At 45.8% G+C, this 21,204-nt stretch overlaps 1 protein-coding gene across 1 annotated transcript in view; it reads right to left on the bottom strand.

Moving 5' to 3' along the window:
* The window catches only part of LOC146177573 (lipase member M-like), a 97,958-nt gene extending 76,992 nt beyond the window's left edge, over window positions 1-20,966 (bottom strand). The window contains exon 1 of the mRNA XM_084581593.1: window positions 20,826-20,966. Within this exon, the coding sequence (XP_084437719.1) occupies window positions 20,826-20,966 (141 nt within the window). The remainder of the gene's footprint in view (window positions 1-20,825) is intronic.
* Between the last annotated feature and the right edge of the window lie 238 nt (window positions 20,967-21,204).

Below are 21,204 nucleotides of genomic sequence, written 5' to 3' on the forward strand. Positions count from 1 at the left end.
GTATATTCTGACCAGATGTGCGCCAGAGTAAGTTGTTTGAGTCCACTAATTGGCTCCACTGATTTCTTAACTATTCCGGGAACACGAAGGTGCACCAATGATTTATCCATCGTCCATGGAGGTTGGGCGGGACGATATGGGAGGGCATATCCTGTCGGTACTTGCGACGGATGGCAGCGGAGTGCACTTGTAAAACTGCAGTCCGGCCTTTCATCCAGAATTTTGCTGAGTGGCAGAAAACTGTGTCTTGTAAGTGCTCGTAAATATACACGAAGTGGTTCGTGTGACAAGTATATGAATATCGGGAGCATGTGCCTCTTCAATTGTACCTTTATTAGAGGTGCATCTAGGCATTCCAAGGCATATTTTCAGTGCCTGCGATTGTACGCTCTCTAAAGTCCGCAAACATGAAATGCTTATACTAGAGAGTACAGGAAGGCTGTACCGGATGTAGCCAACAAACATCTCGTAAAGCCGTATTAAGGAGCGTTCAGTATGACCCCATTTGATGCCAGCTATGTAACGAAGTACATGGCAAAAATTAATTAGCCTTTTCTTCACCATAGTAACATGTTTCGACGAAGATAGTCGGTGGTCAATAATTACTCCCAAGAATCTGTACCTGGAGACGTATGGTATTACGACTCCAGGAAGGGTAATCGGGTAGCGGCTGACACATTTCCCCGTAAACGCAATCACTGCACACTTTTCTGCCGCTAACAATAAACCTTGACGCCGTAGGTACATCGACGTCGATGACACAGCTCGTTGCAATCTCGCACGTAGTTGTGGGCGCGTCGAACCAGAGGCCCAGGTGCAGTTGTCGTCAGCATATGTACTTATGTGGATGTTAGTTGGCAGTTCACTCACCAGGCCAATTAGCGCAACGTTAAATAAAGTTGGGCTGAGGACTCTTCCCTGTGGAACTCCACGACCGACCTGAATCGGGTAGTATCTCCTTCAGGCGTAGTCATGTAAACAGAGCGGCCACTGAGATAGCTTACAATCTACAAGTACAGCCGGCCACCAACTCCCACGTCATCAAGTGCATCAAGAATGACATCATGTAGGATGCTGTCGTAAGCTCCCTTTATATCTAAAAAGACAGCAGCTACTAGTAGACGGTGGCACTTTTCGTGTTCTACTGTCGCCACAAGATCGATGACGATGTCAATGGAAGAGCGTCCGCGGCGAAATGCAGTCATCATATTCGGATAAAGATCATTACTCTTTTGATACCTTTCCCGCAGGGGGCATCTGTTAAAGCAGATGTTTGCGTGTACTGTGCGACACCGCGGACCCCGAGCACCCACGCTTAGCCGTTCGCGGCATCGCCGTGTCTGGGGAAAAGGGGATCCTGGTGGTTGAGCCGATGCCGAGTGTTTGGACCTTTAAGGCCCCTGGGCGGAGGCAACACACCACTTTGGCCCACGCTTCCCACAGACGGCACCTCCGGGCTGACCCACCCGGGGGAAATCGGCAGTCCCCTTTTCCTGTCTCCCCTCCATCTTTCACTTTCCTATCCCCTCTCTTACAACTGTCCTGTCTTCTCTTACCTTCTTCGTTTCTTCCTACTTCCAGGCGGCGAGGGTTAACCTTGTGTGGCTAACCACCCTGAGCTACGCCATATTGGGTTATAGTTACGGTGTACAGCTGGCGTGGGCAGGACTTGATTGCCAATTCCTGTCCCGTCCTCTCGTTGGGCTGCATGGTGGGTGGCTGGCACCGCAGCCGAACAATAAACATTTTCTATGGCTTCCTCTTCTTCTTCAACTGATCGCCCTCCTTCGAAACGAGGGTGCACCGACCAAACTGCCCAGTTCTTTTTTAAAACAAAGAGCACCTTCCCACACTTTCATGTAGTTCGTAGTGAGCACTCAGAAAAGACAGCAAGACAAGCCTCACCATTCATTGTTGCAAAGACACTGACTGAAGCTATAGGCAAGGGTTACAAGATCAAGAAGCTTGCAAATGGAGACCTGCTGTTGAAACTTTTATATCATCATCAGTATGAGAAACTCTCAGGAGTCAGCGCTTTTGGTGACATTCCTGTTGTGATTAGCCCACATCGTTCTTTGAATACTGTTCGCGGTGTTCTTTCGGACCAAGATCTAAAGTACATGACAGAGGAGGAACTGCTGGAAGGGCTGAAAGAGCAACACGTGACAAATGTATACCGAATAAAAATAAGACGTGACAACAAAGAAATCGAGGCTAAACACTTTGTCCTTACCTTTGCACTGAGCATACTCCCCGAGTCTGTGGAGGTGGGGTACACAAAAGTCAACCTGAGACCATACATTCCGAACCCGTGACGTTGCTTTAACTGCCAGAAGTACGGTCACGGTGCTCAGAGCTGCCGAGGCCGACTCACTTGTGCAAAGTGTGCTGCACATGAGGACCAAACCGATGACTGCCAAACTCAACCCCATTTCTGTGCAAACTGTCAGGGCAACCATCCTGCTTATTCGCGTAGCTGTCCGGTGTGGAAGACTAAAAAGGACATAATCACTCTAAAGGTAAAAGAAAACATCACGTTCACCGAAGCACGCAAATCATTTTCAATCCAACACCCTTCTCATTCCTCTGTGGCGCAGCAGGGCGCGGCACCACAGGAGTCTTCAGCACCTACCCAGGTTACGAAAAATGAGTCTGAGGTGGTGCCATCCGCGCCCCTGGTGGAAGTAGCTGGTGCTGCTCCACTACGCCCAAAACAGGCTGCGCTGACCCCCAGGTCAGCGGGCCCGAAGGCCTTGTCCCAAGGAGCAAGGTCTAAACCAAGTGCACCCGTGCCTTCTGCAAGAACGTCCAACACATCTGAGGATGTGATGAACACATCTCCCTCCTCGCCGCCGCGTCAGCGGCGGCAAAGCTCTCTCGAGCGAAAACGAACGGACAAAGTCCCAATAACAGGTCCAAAGGACCCATCTACCTAGGTTTTTAAACCATCCTCAACTAATATTTCACTATGGCATTTTTAGTTCACTGGAACTGTCGTGGACTTTTAAACAATTACACTGACATAACAGATATATTAGGTTCTTTTTCCCCAGTCGCATTGTGTCTCCAGGAGACAAACCTTGGACCGCAGAATAAAAACACCCTTAAAAAGCATCAAGTATTTCGTTGCGATCGACAGAACCTAAGCAGACTCTCAGGTGGCACTGCTATTGTGGTCCAAGGTGGTTTTCCAACCCGAAAAATCGACCTTAAAACCACATACGAAGCAGTTGCAGTCACAGTGCTCCATTTTAAAGCCATAACAATATGCTCCATATACATTGATCCTCATCTAACCGTTACACTTCACGACTTAGAAACTCTTTTAATACAACTACCAGAGCCATATCTTTTAGTTGGGGATTTTAATGCTCACTCCTCTTTTTGGGGAAGCAGACAAACTGACGTCAGAGGTCAGGTTTTAGAAGATTTTATTCTGTGCAACAATGTCTGTTTGTTAAATACGAGGAAACACACATACTGCTCTCCAAGCACTGGCAAATTCAGCTGCCTAGATTTGTTTTTTTGTTCACCAAGTGTTTTTATCGATTTTAAATGGGACGTACTTGACAACCCCTATGGGAGCGATCATCTTCCAGTCATTATCAGCCTAGCATCATCACCATCAATCATCCTAACAAAACCACGGCGCTGGAAGCTAAATGTGGCCAACTGGGCGCTCTTCCGCGAGGAAGCTGCCCTAGAAGAAATCTTTTCGGACAGTTTTGATGTCGACACATTAAATGAAACTTTCACAGCATGTATTATTGCCGCCGCTTACCTAGCCTTTCCACGGACTTCCGGTGTGGTGAGACAAAATAGTAAAGCATGGCATACGCAAGAATGTAGAAAGGCAAAAAAGGAACAAAACAAAGCATGAGGAATATTATGCCGCTACCCAACACATGAAAACCTGATAAATTTCAGGAAGGCAAAATCTAAAGCTCGGTATATCCGCCGCACAGCTGAAAAGCAATCATGGCAGAGGTATGTATCTTCTATCAACAGCTCAGTTACATCGAAAGACATGTGGGAAAAAGTACATAAACTGGATGGAAAGTACTCCCACTTCACAGTTACATTTTTCACAACCTCTGGCGCACAAACCAGTATAGAGGAACAAGCAGACATATTGGGAGAATATTTTGCTGCAGTTTCAAGCTCTAGACACTATACACAATCTTTTTCAAAGTATAAATCAACAGTTGAAAAACAAAAACTCGCAATGACTGGTAGCGTAAATGAACCTTTCAATGCTTTAATTACACTAGAAGAAATACATAGAGTACTGTCAGCTGGCAAACACACTGCACCAGGACCTGATGATGTGCACTAAGAAATGTTAGCCCATTTATCAGAAACCTCTGTAGAAGCATTGTTAAAACTGTTTAACAAAATCTGGATATCCGGAAACATTCCTGAGTCCTGGAAGAAGGCCATTGTAGTGCCACTTTTGAAGACTGGAAAGTTGACAAATTCTCCAGGTAGTTACAGGCCAATAGCCCTGACGAGCTGTCTTGCAAAGTGCTTTGAAAGTATTCTAAATATAAGATTGATGTTTGTCCTCGAATCCCAAAAACTGCTTTACACTCACCAGTGTGGCTTCAGGAAAACATGTTCCACTACTGACCACCTTGTCCGCCTCGAAAATACAGTTCGAGAAGTGTTTCTACATAAGCAACACTGCCTTGACGTCTTTTTTGACCTTGAAAAAGCCTACGACACCACATGGAGGTTTGGGATCCTGCGAGATTTGGGAGAGCTTGGAATTCGCGGCAGGATGCTAAAATGTCTAGCTGACTTTCTACATAATCGATCCTTCCAAGTACGTCTTGGTTCCGTACTTTCTAAAACTTCACACAAGAAACTGGTGTGCCCCAAGGGTGCATTTTAAGTACCACGCTTTTCATAGTAAAAATGAACTCTATAGCTAAAGTAATACCGAAATCCATTATGTACTCAGTTTACGTAGACGATTTGCAAATTGCGTGTACATCATCAAACGTAGCTACATGTGAGAGGCAGATTCAGCTAACTGTAAATAAGCTGGCATCATGGGCAGATAAAAATGGTTTCAGGTTTTCCACGCAAAAGTCTGTGGCTGTTCTCTTTTCTCTTAGACGAGGACTGCACACTGACCCCACCATCTACCTAAATGAAATCACACTACCAGTAAAACACGAACACAAATTTCTAGGTTTAACATTTGATAGGAAGCTCTCTTTTCTTCCTCACATAAACGTCCTAAAAAGAAAGCTTCCAAATCTCTGAATATACTCAAAGTCCTCTCACGCAAACACTGGGGGTCTGACCGGACGTGCCTTTTGCACATCTACCGTACAGTCATTCGCTCTTGCCTAGACTATGGCTGCATTGTATACGGATCAGCAAGACCTTCATATTTGAAGCGCTTGGACCCTGTACATAATTCAGGTTTGCGTCTTTCTACTGGCGCTTATAGGACATCACCTATCGCAAGCCTTTATGTAGACACCAACGAACCATCCCTAGAACTTAGAAGGACCATGCTCGCATTTTCATATATCCTGAAAATACGCTCCCTACCAAAACATATATGCTACCCCATTGTCACTAAATGTGCCTCCGGAATATTGTCCAAAAATAGGCCTCAGTCAATCAAACCCTTTTTACTTCGATTTGAGGATAAATGCAAAGAATTAGGAATACTTAACGCCCTCCCCAATATTTCCTCAAGACAAAATTCACTGCCACCATGGTACAGCCTTCCTGTTGTGTGCGATTTCACACTAACTCAGTTTTCTAAACATAAAACACCACCTGAACACATCCTGCAAGAATTTCTAGCTCTTAAAGGAAAGTATGACAATTGCACACAATTTTGCACGGATGGATCCAAGACAACAAAGCACGTAGGAAGTGCAATAGTGCATGGAAAATGGGAAAAATCTGTAAGATTACCTCAGTGTGCAAGTATTTTTACAGCTGAATGTTATGCTCTGGCAGTGGCTGTAAGCAAAATAGTGATCGAGAACATTACCAACAGTATTATGTACACAGACTCCTTAAGTGTTCTCACAGCCCTTCACCCCAAAAATGCAGCTGTACCACTACTCGGGGAAATCATACACAACATATCAACAGCCTCTGCTCGAGGACATAAAATAACCTTTTGTTGGGTCCCGAGTCATGTCGGCATTGGAGGCACTGAGAGAGCTGAATTTTGCGCTGCCCAGCCCCATGGAAAACGAATAAAGAGCATAGATATGCCATACAGAGACTGCATGATGCTGGTGCACAACAAACTAAAGGACGAATGGCAGTTATCACGGAGTAGGGAGGTAAATAATAAACTGCAGTTGGTGAAGCCCACTTTAGGGGAATGGAAATCATGTCGCAATCAAGAACGTTTTATAGAAGTGATTTTATGCCGTCTCCCCATTGGCCACACACATATGACACACAATTTTTTGTTGAGAAAAGAAAACAAACCTCTGTGTGAAGAATGTGGGCAGCAACTCACCATAAACCACGTTTTACTTTCATGCACAAGATTTTAAAGGCTAAAGAAAAAGTATTTTACTCGATTTTACGATGAACACATTCCTTTCCATCCAGCTTTGATTTTAGGTGAAAGCGGACTTGTCGATCTATCATGTGTTTTTAGCTTTTTAAAGTAAGCAAATGTTTTACGGAAACTGTTGAATAAATAGTGTATGCCATTTACAACCTTGTGCTTGGCGCATGATAGCCTGAGCTGCTTATGCGCCATTAAACCCAACACAACACAACACTCTCGAGATACCACTCAGGTCTTGTCAGCACCATTCGCTCCATAACTTTTCCAACACAGCTTGCTAGGGCAACTGGCCGGTATGAGGTCAGTTCGAGAGGAGGCTTTCCAGGCTTCAAAAGAGCAACCGGGCGGCTAATCTTCCAGTGTTCAGAAACAGTACTAGAAGCCCATATATCACTGAAGTAATTAAGTAGTGCAGTTTTGCCATCCTTGCCTAGGTTTGATATGGTTGTGTAAGTAATGCCGTCAGGACCAGGTGCAGATGAATGCCGACAAGAAGCAAGAGCGGCGTCTAATTCAGCTATTGTAAAGGGCACGTCGTATTGATCATTCGGCGAAGGTGGCGCAAAAACCTCTGAAATTGGTAACTATGCCTGGTTTGTGCCCACAATCATTTTACAAAAATCTTCAGCTACGTCAACTTCATTGCAGCTTTGATAAAGGGCCAGGGCACGAAAAGGGTGCCTTTCTCGCGGAGATGTGCGCGAGCTTCTTGCAACATACCAGATACGCGACAGGGGCTTACGGGGATCCAGTGATGAGCAGAACTTCCTCCAACGTTGTCGTCCTAACCTCTCCAGGTGGCGTAGAACATGTCGTTTAGCTTCGCGAGAAAGTGCGAGATCGTGCGCGGATTTCGTTCTGTACTTCCTTTCAGCTCGCCGATGGATCGCGCGAAGCCGCTCGAATTCCACGTCCATGCTGGACACTGACATCGGCACACAAACATAGCGAGTGTTCTCACTTAGAGAGGAAGTAATGAGGTCCCCTATTTGACATGGTGACTTGAGGTCCACGCTGGAAATCTCCACCGATGCCCTAAAGGCGGGCCAGTCTGTGTATTGCACACAGGGCGAAGTGGCAGGTGCAAACCACTTGGTGCATACGTACGTTGGTATGTGATCCCTCCCATGTGTTTCCACATCCCTACACCAAGAAACAGAGGGATGGAGGCTTCTGGAAACAAACGCCCCATCCAAGCAGCTGCTGTAGATTGTTCCGCGTAGACACGTCGGTGAGCCGTCGTTTATATTGACGAGATCTTGCGTATGCATAAAGTCTGCCAGGTCTCTTCCTCGATTGCTCATTATGGCACTACTCCACTGAGGGTGGTGAGCATTAAAGTCCCCCATAATAATACGAGGAGCTGTACAGCACTGGACTGTTGAAAATAGATATGACTTGTCGAAGCCATCTCTCGGTGGAATATAGGCGCCAATTGCAGAACATGCTCGTCCTTTCAAGGTTAATGTCAAACAAATGTAGTGGTTCGTGCTGTGGGGCTGCAGAGCATGGCGGACGAGCGCCATGTCTTGGCGTACACACACCAGCACTTTGCTTGTTTCGTCTGCTTCTCGAGACAACAGCAGAACATATCCAGAAAGGCGGAAAGCAGCCGGCATGTTGGGCTCACAGGTCACAATTACGGGAAAGCGGTACTTCTGTACCCGCTGTCGGAAGTCACTCAGCCGACCACGCAGGCCTCGGGCATTCCATTGCATCACTACACTGCGGCACAAGTGCATCGTCACAGAGGTGGCGTTAGTTTGTTGCGCCATTGTGAACTATTGCAATGCCGACAAGAGCGGCTCAAATGCTTCCAAAAACTGAACAGCAAACTTTGCTGTTTGCGTATTGATGCTGGAGAGCATCACCCGCATTGAACGAACTAGCTGTTTCAGCATTTCTTTCACCTGCTGGATGTCGAGTTTGTCGGAATTTTCAGCACGTGTGGCAACCAAACTGGGATGAGGCCTGGCGATGGCCTTTGATGGTAGAGCAGGCCACTCAACATCAGAGGCGGCAGGTAATACAACAGCTTCTGTCTGATCCTTGGCCTGCGACATTGCCTGTGACATTACAGCGAGAGTATTCTTAACGGGATTAGACTCAATCTGTTGCGGCACCTGAGCTGACGTTACTCTGAAGTTGACTTACCCAGGCTAGGCTTGCCTTCCGATTCCTTATGTCGGCGTCGGGAACGGTGTTTGCTACGACGAATAGACGCAGCCGCTTCTTGATGAGTCGAGTTGTCTCGCACCATCTTCTTTAGTATACGTCTTTCGTTCCTAATTTTAGAACAGTCCTTAGCCGTTGCTTAATGGGCACCCGAGCAGTTCGCACACTTGAAAGTCTCCGTCTGGCATGTGTCATGAGGATGCGTATCGCCGCATCGATGGCAGGATACCTCGTTTCCCGAAACGGCACTCACATGTCCGGTCTTGTGGCATTTGTGGCACTGAACAGGTCTTGGAACATACATCCCAACTGGGTGTCTCACATAGTCCACTTTAACGTGGGATGGGAGGGATTCAGTTTCAAAGACTAATTAACGCACTTTGAGCGGCCGAAACGATGAACATTCCCAATGACGCGCCGCAGATTTGATCAGCGTGCAGAGATCGCTTTCACTTATCTCGGGGTCAACGTCGGTGATTACACCCGCAGTAGTCTTTTTTCCATGTGCAAGAAAGGAACGGACCGGCATGTGGCCAAGCGCACCAATTCCTTTCAGCTTGTCCACTGTAGCCTGGAATTGGACATCCACGGTCAGGACATTCTTCCAGGGATTAATTCTGACTCCGTCAACTTCACCGGGAACCAGCTGGTCGAAAACTTGGGTCAGATGCTGTCTGTTAATAACATTCAGATTATCCGTTTCCGTTGTTGGTACGAAGGCCACGGAAAAGATCCCTTGCTTTTCAGCATTCTTCTTTGGTGTCTCACTCATTATTGATGTTCGGCGCAGCTTCCGTTTCAGGCGGCGCGACTGTACAGGCGTGTAGCTGCTGTCAGAATCCATCTCAGTCACTGTGGAGTCATCTGCCCAGTCTGGAAGCTCCACGTCCGCGACGTTGAGGTGACCCGTCGAATACGCCGCAGCATGTTCGAAGGTGGCGGGTGGGCGCAGGGGTCGTGCGCCCGCCAACCCGAAGGATGACGAGATCACAAATAACTCACAGCAATAGAAAATCGAGAAAAATGGAAGAGCGCTAGCTTCAGGCGTTCGGAAACCTCCACTTCTTCGCGACTCTATTAGAGGTCTACGCGTAACAGTGAAGAGAACACTGTTGCGCCAACTGAGCCACATTGACAACATTTTTCTTACAATGGTTGCCACTTTCGGCCCCCCCCCCCCCGGGTGTTTGCCGCTCGTACTGGCACATCGTGAGTGCCTAGTTTATGTCATCATCATCATCATCAGCCTGATCATACCCACTGCAGGGCGAAGGCCTCTCCCATATTTCTCCACTTAACCCGGTTCTGTGCTAGCTGCATCCACTTGACCCCTGCAAACTTCTTAATCTCATCCGCCCACCTAACTTTCTGCCGCCCGCTGCTACGCTTTCCTTCCCTTGGAATCCAGTTTGTTACCCTCAGCGACCATCAGTTATCCTCTCTTCGTACTGCATGTCCTGCCCATGTCCATTTCTTCTTAATTTCCACCAGAATGTCGGTAACTTGAGTTATTTCTCTGACCCACTCTGCACGCTTTCTATCTCTTAATGTTACCTCTACCATTTTTCGTTCCATAGCCCTCTGGGTTGTCCTCAACTTAAGTAGAACTCTCTTGGTTAGCCTCCACGTTTCAGCCCCATAGGTGAGTACAGGCAAGATGCAACTGTTGTATACTTTCCTTTAGAGCGATACCGGTAAGCTGCTAGTCATAATCTGCGAGTGCTTGCCAAATGCGCTCCATCCCAATCTTATTCTTCTTCTTATTTCCTTTTCATGGTCCGGATCTGCGGTTACTACCTGTCCTAAGTAGACATATTCGCCTACTACTTCCAGTATTTCGCTACCTAATGTAAACTGCTGTTCCTTCCCGAGGCTGTTGAACATTACCTTAGTCTTCTGCATATTGATTTTCAAGCCTACCTTTCTACTTTTACTGTCTAGGTCATCAATCATTATTTGCAGTTCATCCCCCGAGTTTCTTAGCAAGGCAATGTCATCAGCAAACCGCAGATTACTGAGGTATTCTCCATCTACTCTTATCCCTAACTGCTCCCATTCCAAGTCTCTGAAAACTTCCTCTAAATAAGCTGTGAATAGTACTGGGGAGATTGTGTCTCCTTGCCTAACACCTCTCTTTATGGGAATTTTGTTACTTTCTTTATGCAGAACTATGGTTGCTGTGCAGCCACTATATATATCTTCCAGCACTTTCACGTACGGCTCGTCTACCCCCTGATTTCGCAATGCCTGCATCACCGCCGAGGTTTCAACTGAGTCAAATACTTTTTCGTAATCAATGAATGCTATGTATAAGGGCTGGTTATATTCCGAGCATTTTTCTATCACCTGATTGATGGTATGGATATGATCGATAGTAGAGTACCGTTTCCGAAACCCTGCTTGATCCTTCGCTTGATTGCAGTCTAAGGTTGTCCTGATTCTATTAGCGATTACCTTAGTAAATACCTTATACATAACAGACAGTAAGCTGATTGGTCTGTAATTTTTAAGGTCTTTAGAGTCCCCTTTCTTGTGAATGAGGATAATGTTTGCATTCTTCCATGGTTCCGGTACCGTCGATGACACCAGGCACTGCGTATACAGGGTGGCCAGTTTTTCTAGCACGATATCCCCCCCGTCCTTTAGCAAATCTGTAGTTATCTGATCCTCTCCAGCTGATTTCCCTCTTTTCATAGTTTCTAGTGCTTGCTTGACCTCGTCCTTCGTTTATATGTAACAGATTATAAAAGCGAAATGTAAGCGAGGGCACTAAAGTATCGGCGATTGTTTTACATATTTTTACATGGTTTTAAGTAGTACTCTGGAGGAGTAATATTTTATAATAAAGATAATTTATTGAAAGCCAGAGGTGACAACAACGTGCAGCCAGCGGAATCGAAGCATTCGACCTCTGAATTCAGCTTACGTTGCTCTACGAATATAGTAAAAGATGCGACCATAATAACCGTGTACTTTCTAGACAATGTTCGTGTGCTCATTATGTGAGCAAGTGTAAGCAATTGAGCATATATCTGTGCTTTTGGATTTTTAGGGACCTTGTGGCAACTGCGACTGAATTGTTTTGCCCTCTCGTATCTGGCTCGGTATGTGGGCTGTACAGAGGTATGTTGTTTTTTAACGGAAACCTTTTTTTATTCTATGCCGCAGCTGTTTCTCTGTGAGTATAGTTAGATCGGTATACGCGCACATTTGTGCTAGTCAACTATGTGATACTCTAATCATATTGGAGAGATGCAAAATATGTTCTCGCTTTAGTGCAGATTAGAGGGGCCATCAAACATGAGCGTCCTGAATGGAACGAAATCTCCTTCTGGTGTTTTGGTAGTGACAATTAGCTTATACTTTTGCAATTCGCGATCGGCCGCGCTCGAGCACATGCATTATAATCTATAGTCTGCGGCTGGTTTATATGTCGCATTTCCTTCCAACAATGGTGTTTGAGGGCGTTCGCATTTTCTGCTGGGGTCTTAAATTAGCCATCTTAATTACTCCTTAACCTTCATGCATGTCAAAAATATTGGTTGTATCATGAAGCCTCTTCCAGGAGAATGCACATTGCAGTGCTGCATGCGGTTTCTTCTACGGGCTCTGTTGTGTCTCTTCAATCAAGAAGCCGAGCGTGAGATTGTCGCAAAGCCACTTCGAAAATAAAGTTTCCAGATTAAAAAGGGAGAAATTAACAAGCATATATAAAGCATATTGAGCTACTTTTTCCTGGGCAGTGAATTGCTATATAGAATGAGGGAGGGAGAGAGGTTACATAAATGACCAAAGTGAAAAATAAGCCGACTTTTTGCTTGCGACTGAGGTGCTTCTGTGAGTACTGCTATGAACCAATGAAAGATAAAATGCTCCGCCCTCAAAATGCCTTGAGCGGATTGACCAGCTTATTGGTTACGCCTTCTGCAAATAGTGCATCGGAAACGTTCCATGCGTAAGCCAGAATAAGAGATGAATTACGCTGTGCACTTTTGGGATGCTTTACTGAGCTTCTTGTCAGAAAGTTTATAGTGCATTTGATCAATAATTTATTTCTCTTGAATACCCCAGAAGCGAACGCAGGCATAAGATTGAATTTGAATACGGAACCAAAAAAGCGTTCCAAGCCATAACGAGGCTAACGAAGCTGTTCACTCGATGTGCTATAAATAAGTAGGAGCGACTAGAACAAAAATATACAAGCAAATGAACACTATTTAAATTTGTTATCAGAGCTGCAGTAATGTGTACACAAGCAACACACACCTAAATACAGTTTTTCCAGAAGATAAGCTTTGAAAAGTAATTACATAATCACGACAAGCGCTAAACGGAGGCAACCGCTTTTTATCGACACAGCATGTAAACGAGATAATAAACCGTTTATAGACAGAAGGAAGTCTGGGTGGTACCGAAGATTATTAAAGCTGTGAGACACTTCTGCTCCGCATTTTAATCAGGATATGAACTGAAAGTGTTAATGTCTCCCACCAGCGAATCACACACAGCATAATTTTCTAGTAATATCTTACGCATGCTCGTTAGTATGCAGTCGTTATGGATACCCGATTTTGCGTAAGACGACCCAGGAGTGTTTGAAGAGCCCTGTAATATTAAGGCGTTAAGAGCGAGCTTTCGTTGCACAAGGTCAGCTTGACAGAGTTAACATCAGTCTTGTGACGTCGTTTATGCAAAATACGTAATTGAATAAAATTGTAGTTTTCCATATAAAATGTTATTGACTACATCGGCAATTACTACACTTGATAAGTAAGAAGCTCATTGCTGAAAAGTAATCCTTTATTATTGCCCCACTTTCCTTTCAAACTTCACGGCAATAACAATATGTATTCTAGATACAGTGAACTAGTGCAGACTGCTTTTTATTTTGTTGCATATTTTACGTTCACAAAACGGGTGTTTTTATCAAAATATTAAGTCAATTTTCAGTGTGTTCTAGTCAAGATACCAATCGATGTAATGAACTAGCTCCAAACATATGCGCTGAAGGAAAGGGAGCAGTATTATAAAATATGAGCACTTCGCGCACGTGCAAATAAAACTGTTCTGTTAGTGCTAGTTACAACAAAAACTAACTTATTGTCTTTTGCACCTTCCTCCACTGGGCAAACTCCGAAAGCTTGATAGCAGCGGAGCAACGTCTGATTCCTTTATTGTGGATAATTCTCGAAATTTTTCAACAGGAATCACTAAGACCGAGTATATATAGGGCACATGTGGGTATTATGTATTCACAGCGTAACGTGGCCAGTATCATTTTATAATTTGAGAACGATTTATATACGACAGGCAAAGCTCATCGTTGACAAAGAAATTCTGTCCAATTTCAAAGGAGGCGCAAACTTTCACCACGCAAGGCTAGCTGGCCTTTGGGTAGTTAAGCCTGCGTACCGAAAGGTTTATTTAGGAGCGTGGTAAGCTTCACTTACTGGGGTCATCTTGGCTTGTAGCTCCAAGTCATATATAAATGAAGCAGCGCCGCCGAGAGTCATGAGAAAAATTGAGACCAAACTGTAGAAGAGGTTAGAATCACCCATGCCAGTACGCGGTCCTTGCGACCCAGACTTAGCTGCTACTATCTAGAGATCTTAGCCAGCAACTCATTATTTACGCCCAATCCACTCGTTTTAAAGCTAGAGCACGGCATGATGCTTTGAGGTTTTTACTTGCGGGAGTACATGCGAAATATAGAGCGTGGAGGTTGACTGGAGCCAACGTGTACAAGGCCACAGAAATGTCAACTTTGCGGCGCAACTATGATTTAAATCGTTCTGAATGCCTCGAAAGACCGGGTAAACGTATCATTACTTTTTCACTAGCTTCCTGGCGCTTTATGGGGCGTCGATGATGTATGCAATGGCACAGGGGTTTTCTGTTTTATTTGCGAGCTCTACTTAACCCCTTTGCTGCACGGCTCCTGACGCATTTCCGTTCCCATTTAACTGACTAGAAAAAAAACCTGCGCTGGCACAGACAAAGGCTGACTGCAATATATGTTTTACTAGCTTGATGTTCATCTTTGGTGAGAAGCAGAATAATAAATTTGACATAATGTAAGCGCAGTCGTTTCTCCCGATTTTTTTTTTATTATTGTGGCTTCTGCGTTTTTGTAGGAATTATGCTGGCAAGGCGTCTGCGCAGTGCCCTGATAATAACAAGGATGTTCTAGATTATGTTTTTATAGCTTTATAGGGCTGCAGGTTTACACCCACAGTTGTATGTGCAAATACATGGCGAAGATAGTATAGCATGAATGAGTGTTTAAGCAAGATTTTTATGCACGTACATCGTGAAAGGCATCACATAAAATTGTCGGCAAGCATTTGTTAGTATTAAGGTTGTTCATGTAGGTAATCACGATAGTTTTTTCAGTAAATATAGCCAGCTACAGAGAAAAACAAAAGCAAATATGCGTGAGTCCGAGGAATGTTTCTTGATGGTATGTTTTGAGTGGTGAAAAGTGTAGCTCGTTTAGACTGAATGATCAATGCGCCTTTTTTCAAACACAATTATAAAATGGTTCATACATAACAGTCTACTTGTAAAGTTCGTTGTTGCTAATAGAGAATGAAGAGATTACTAGTGCGAAAATGTTAGGCACAACCGTAATTCCCTTCTCCAAGAAATCAATAAGAAAGAGCAAATCCTGGTCTTATGTAGGGTATGCTGCTGGGTAGTTGATGGTGGTTGTCAAGCATATTGGTGTTGCAGCGCGAGCAGGCAGTAGCCCTCCTAGAAAAAGAGATCGCTTTCTTGTCCAGGTTTTTATGAGTACTCTGCATGCCAAGCGATGTAAAACACTTTTATTACTTCTGTGTTCCGTTTTTGACCTGCTGATTTCGCCCTATTTACGATATCCATGCACCTGATTTTAGCTACTGATTGAGTTATTGCTGTTCATTTTTACTTCATTTTGGATTCTCACCTCACTGACGTCATATTTTCACCAGTTTTTAGCTTTCATTAATTTTTTGGCTGTTAATTGTTGCCTCTTTGATAAACTTTTATCTGTTTTTCTTTTTCGCCTCATTGAAATTTTTTGGCATGCTTTTAGTTGGCTTTTTTATGCATCTTCACCTTTTCATCATTTTGCCTTGTGTATTGTTGGCTCTTCATTGCCATTTTTCATTTACCATACAGCATTTTGTTTTTACTTGCTCCTATGCCTTGTTTTTATAGCCTCTTCAGTGTATCTTGCACCACGTTCGTTATTGTGGGACGGCCTTCTCGTACTGAGATTGCGATACGGCCACTGAGATTGCGAGAGATTGCGATGCTGCTACTGTGATTGCTATATCTGTCTTGTGAGTGCGCTTGCATGTCCAGTTCCTTCTGTGAATTATAAATGCGCGGATAAAAAGCGTCCAAAATAAAGTTGAAAGTTCAGCGCAGTTGTGTGGGTCCCTACTCCGTTTGTCCTTGTCTACCATCGCGGCGACACCAATATGCTTAAAAATCTTGGTCTATCTCGCTGCTGTTTGGAAAGCGGTGCATCACCTATAACTCCTAAAAAATGCAGTGTCTTCATCGGCCATAGTGGAAGGTTCGACCGGCACTCGCGAAAGGCAATAAGCATCCGTGTACTGCTTTCCAGATTTGTAAATACCTGCAATGTCGAATTCTTGTAATCTAAGGTTTCAACGCGCGAGTCTCCCTGAAGGGTCCTTTACGTATGTCGGCCAACCGATAGAGTGATGGTTTCTAATGACTGGAAAGGGGCGAGCATAAAATTGAGGGCGGAGCTTTATAACCGCCCATACCACTGCAAGGCATTCTCTTTAAGGTGCCGAGTAGTTTGCTTCTGCTTTCGATAGGGTCCTAGTGGCGTAAGCAATTACTTTTTCCCCACCATCCTGGAGCTGCAACAACACAGCATCTTGTTCCACGTTGCTGGAATCCGTATGAAACAGCCCAAGGGCGTCGTCATCAAAGGGTGCCAGGACAGGTGGTGCCTGTTGACGCCTCCGCAGCTCATTAAAAGCTTGTTGCTGTTCTTCACCCCAGCGAAAGACAGCATTTTGGAGCGTTGCATTGTTCGGAAATGGCTGCCGTGTAGTCGACGGGTTGAGACTCGTGGCATGGCGTAAACGGGCATTGGGCGTACCGAAGTTCATTTCTAACGGCTTCTATGAGGACATCTTATGACTGAGCCTTCGTAGCCGTAATTCGCTGCAGCTCCTCAAAGAAAATTTCTGGAATGAGTCTCGAAGAGTGGTCCTATCGGTTGCAGTCAGCGCCGCCGGAGCACAGTTCACAGGTTGGTTGTACTGGCGGCACCGGTTTTGGAAGACTCGCTCTATCGCCGTAGCCTCCTTAACGAACTCACTCACGGTTTTAGGTGGGTTGCATACCATGTCGGCAAACACCTGCTCTTTTACAGCGTGCATGAGATGTCACAGCTTCCTCGGCTGACTCATCTAAGGGTCGGCACGGCGAAAAAGGCGAGCCATGTCTTCCGCAAACACAGACACGCTTTCATTCGGCTTCTGATGCGCACTTCAAGCAGGCGCAGTGCATTGTCTCGTCGATCAGATTTCGCAAAGTGGCCTACCAGCTGACGGCGGAAGTCAATTCCATGTGAATAAGCCGGCCTCGTGGTTTTCAATTCACGCTGTAGCATTATCCTGAAGGGCGAAATAAACGTTGCAAAGCTTCTGGTCTGCACTACACTCATTGATCTTGGCCACCCGCTCAAACTGGTCGAACTAGTCCTCCACATTTTCAAACGCTTTCCCGCGAAAGCACTCTGGCACCTTGGTGTTCTGAAGAGTCACCGGCGTAGGGTTGGGATGTGCCATTTCTTGGAAGAACTGACGAACTTGGGCGTTTGAAGAGTCGCCCGGCAGATGGATGTGCTCCGGGGCAAGGCCTAGAAGGCGGCGGCTAGCACGATGGACAGGCGTGCCGATGTCTGGGATCCGCTTTGGACTGCCGGAAAGATTCTTCTTCTCACCCAGCACCTCCACCAGTGTCAAGTAGCGACAGAGCACCAAGGAGGGCCTAAATATAGTACGGTTTGAATGGTTGATCAGAACGAGTCTTGCGTTCAAGTTTCCTTAAGTTCGAGGCTCGAGCTTGTGGTCCTAGCCGTCATATTTGGCGTCTTCTATGCGGCATTATTAACATCCATGTGTGAGGCAAAGAAGAAAGCGCCATTGCCAGATCAACAATAAATCTGCGTACAGCAGCGGCAGCCCGAGCGTTATTCATCATTCGCCTGTTTGGACACAGGAATTCTTAAAACCCAAGAGCTTCAGAAAATTTGCCTAAGCACTACCGAAAATATATATAGCGCCTCAATTTCCACAAAACTGTAATGCACTTTAAAACGCGTAAGGAGATCACATAGAAAATTATTCAAGCACATAATAACTTGAACAAGGGAACGGTGGGCTAGTGTCGCATCTACTCTTAATAACCTAAATGATGATATGAATTCTTTACTTCTTTCTTTGATAGTCATCAAGTAGCAATGCCGTGTTTTATTTTTTGTTTCTCACATCACTTGTTATCTCCTTTTCTTGTCATGCCTTCTGATGAAATTTTCCCGAGCATGCGTTCTGTTCACTTTTGCAGGAAAAATTCGTGCTGTAAGCACCATGTAAGCAAGCGCCCTTCTGTCACCATTGTTTCCCTTGCGCTAGCTCTATACAATTCAGGCCGTTTATCAACTGTCATATTGACTCGGTACAGTCTTTGTCTTCCCTCTGCCCTGATCGTCAACGCGTGCCGCCTCGAGGCGAAGACACCGAAGTTCTGTTGAAGCGGTCCTGCTAGTCTTCTGCCACTCTGTGTGCACTTCTGACTTCTTTGACTCCTGTGTCCCACGGTGAGATCTGACCAGACTTCACACCGTGACATCTGGTGTACGGCACTGGGTGAGGCACCCAATGCTCCGAACACCTCCAACCAGCCGAGACTCCAGCCCTCAGGGATCTCCTATCATCGATATTAGGCTTAACCATCAGAGCCGACGGCTTCGAGGTCTTGATCTCGAATTCGCGCCTGTGAAATTTTCTCGTACTTGCGAGGCCCCTACCACCTTCACCACCTAGGCGACAATACAACCACCCATAATGATGCAGGTCGAAACTGTTCCAGCGTCCAACAGCGAACAAGCAGCGTGGTAGCAAGAAGAAGAAGAGCGTTTATTCGAGATTGCATGCTGGTATTTATAGCCTACAAGCGGCTGCATGATAACGGCCAGAGCGCATGCGCGACTGATACATTACATCTTCCTCGGTGTAATCTTTAAAAGTCTGAGAGCACAATACGCGACACTTGTTGGAAATTCTGGTCGTAGTGAAGACGATTGGGCTGTCTCTTTTGTCGGGTGGATCGCCTTTGCACAAATTGAGTGGGCTGTATTGTAGACTGCGATGCTTCCACGTTTTCCTGGGAAATGTCTTCGCTGCCAGAGTCATCTTCCGTTAAGTCGCTTCGGAATGGCTCACGTGTGACTATAAAATGTTGTCGGTTGCGTCGAAGCACTTTGTTGTCCTCTGTAAGGACGAGATAGGATCTTGGTGCTACAAGGCCCATGACTCAAGCCTTGCAGTCCCAACATTCCCTCGTACTCTTACAACTGCATCTTTTTTTTAGTTCAGGCAGATTTCCCCCTTTGAGGGCCATTGCTGGCGTGGTTGGCGCCGGGACTTTGTTGACTGGAGCATGACGCGAAGTCTGGTAGCCGAGTGCGTAACATTCTGCCTTGAAGAAGCTCTCCGGGGAACCGGCCTTCGACTAGTGGAGTCGAGCGATAACCGAGAATGCCCAACCAGAAGTCCTCGTTGAACTCGGCAGTCTTCTTCATTATTCTTTTGACAATTTGGACTCCCTTCTCGGCGAGGCCATTGGACCGTGGGAATCGCGGACTGGACGTGACATGCTTGAAGTCATATCTAGAGGCGAACAAAGCAAATTCATGTGATGAAGACTGAGGACCGTTTTCAGTGCAGACTTCCAACGGAATCCCATACCGTGCAAAAATTGATATAAGCTTAGCAATGACAGTGCATGTCGTTGTGTCAGTAAGCGTTTCGACTTCAGGGAAGTTTGAAAACGCATCGAACACGCACAGGTAGGAGTTTCCGCCGTACATAAAGATGTCAACACCCACCCTGTACCAGGCATGGCCTGGGATCAGCCTAAGCAGCACTGGTTCGGTTTTTTGTTTGTAAGCGTATTTTTGACAAATAGAACAGGTCTTCACCATGGTTTCAATGTCCGTATCCAGTCTCGGCCAGAATACCAAGCGACGGGCTCTCGCTTTGCACTTATTTATGCCTAAGTGACCTTCATGAATACGACCCAGTTTTTCAGCTCTCATATTCTTCGGAATGGCGACCTTTGTCCCTTTCATAATAATACCCTTAACTTCTGATAACTCAGGACCAAAAGGTTTCATCGAGCCTTCAATTTCTTCTCCATTCCTTAGTTGCCGCAACACTGTTTGCAAGTCTGGGTCAGAGGCTGTCGCTTCTGCCAGTCGATCAAACATTTTCTTGCTCACCAGCTCTAAACTCAAGCTCACTGCATGAACGTCGACGTTTTCAGGGAAGTCATCACGTTCGCTTGGAACGGCTGGCGACGATCTTGAAAGCATATCGGCCAGGAACAGCTGTTTGCCTGGAACAAAGTGAAGGACGTAATTGTATCTTAGCAAGCGCAGAAAAAATCGTTGCAGTCTTGGTGGCATGTCACCAATGGCTTTCGAAGCAATTGCTATCAATGGCCTGTGGTCTGTTTCGATGGCGAACTTGCGGCCGTAAACGAAATGAAAAAAATTTTCACAGCCGAAAGTAATGGCCATTGCTTCTTTCTCGATTTGCGCGTATCTTTGTTCTGCCTCCGTCATTGTGCGTGATCCATAGGCGACCGGCCGCCAACTACCACCGTAGTTCTGAAGAAGGGCAGCACCAATCTCATTTTTCGAAGCATCAGCAGCGACCTTGGTCTCTTTAGCGGGATCGAAAATGACTAGCAAAGGAGGACCACTCACGAACGGAAGATGGCTCTGACAGCGAAGACATTTCCCATCCTTTTTTCTTGCTGCAACAAACGGACTGACCCAGTCAGTGGGTTCGGTGACTTTGGCCACGATGCCAGCCCGCTCCATCCGATCCAAATCTTCTCGCAGGGGCTCGAGCAACGCCAAGGGCACCCGTCGCACCGGCTGGACTACCGGTGTTGCATCCTCGCGCACAACCATGTGGTAAGGGCGTGCTAGGCAGCCGATGCCCTGAAACCACTCGGGAAATTACTTAACCACTTGGTCAGTGCTGTCCATGTGCACAGTGTTCACAGAACGTCACAACAGACCTAACGCTTCACTTGCAGACAGTCCCAATATGGCCTGGTTGCCCTTTTTTACAATGAAGAAGTCGAAGTACCCACTTTGGTCGTTCACAACCACTTGGAGCGTAGCCACGCCGATGTGCTTTATAACG

This window comes from Amblyomma maculatum, chromosome 10, assembly GCF_055883805.1.
Source record: "Amblyomma maculatum isolate TAMU_Amacu chromosome 10, ASM5588380v1, whole genome shotgun sequence".
Lineage (NCBI taxonomy): Eukaryota > Metazoa > Arthropoda > Arachnida > Ixodida > Ixodidae > Amblyomma > Amblyomma maculatum.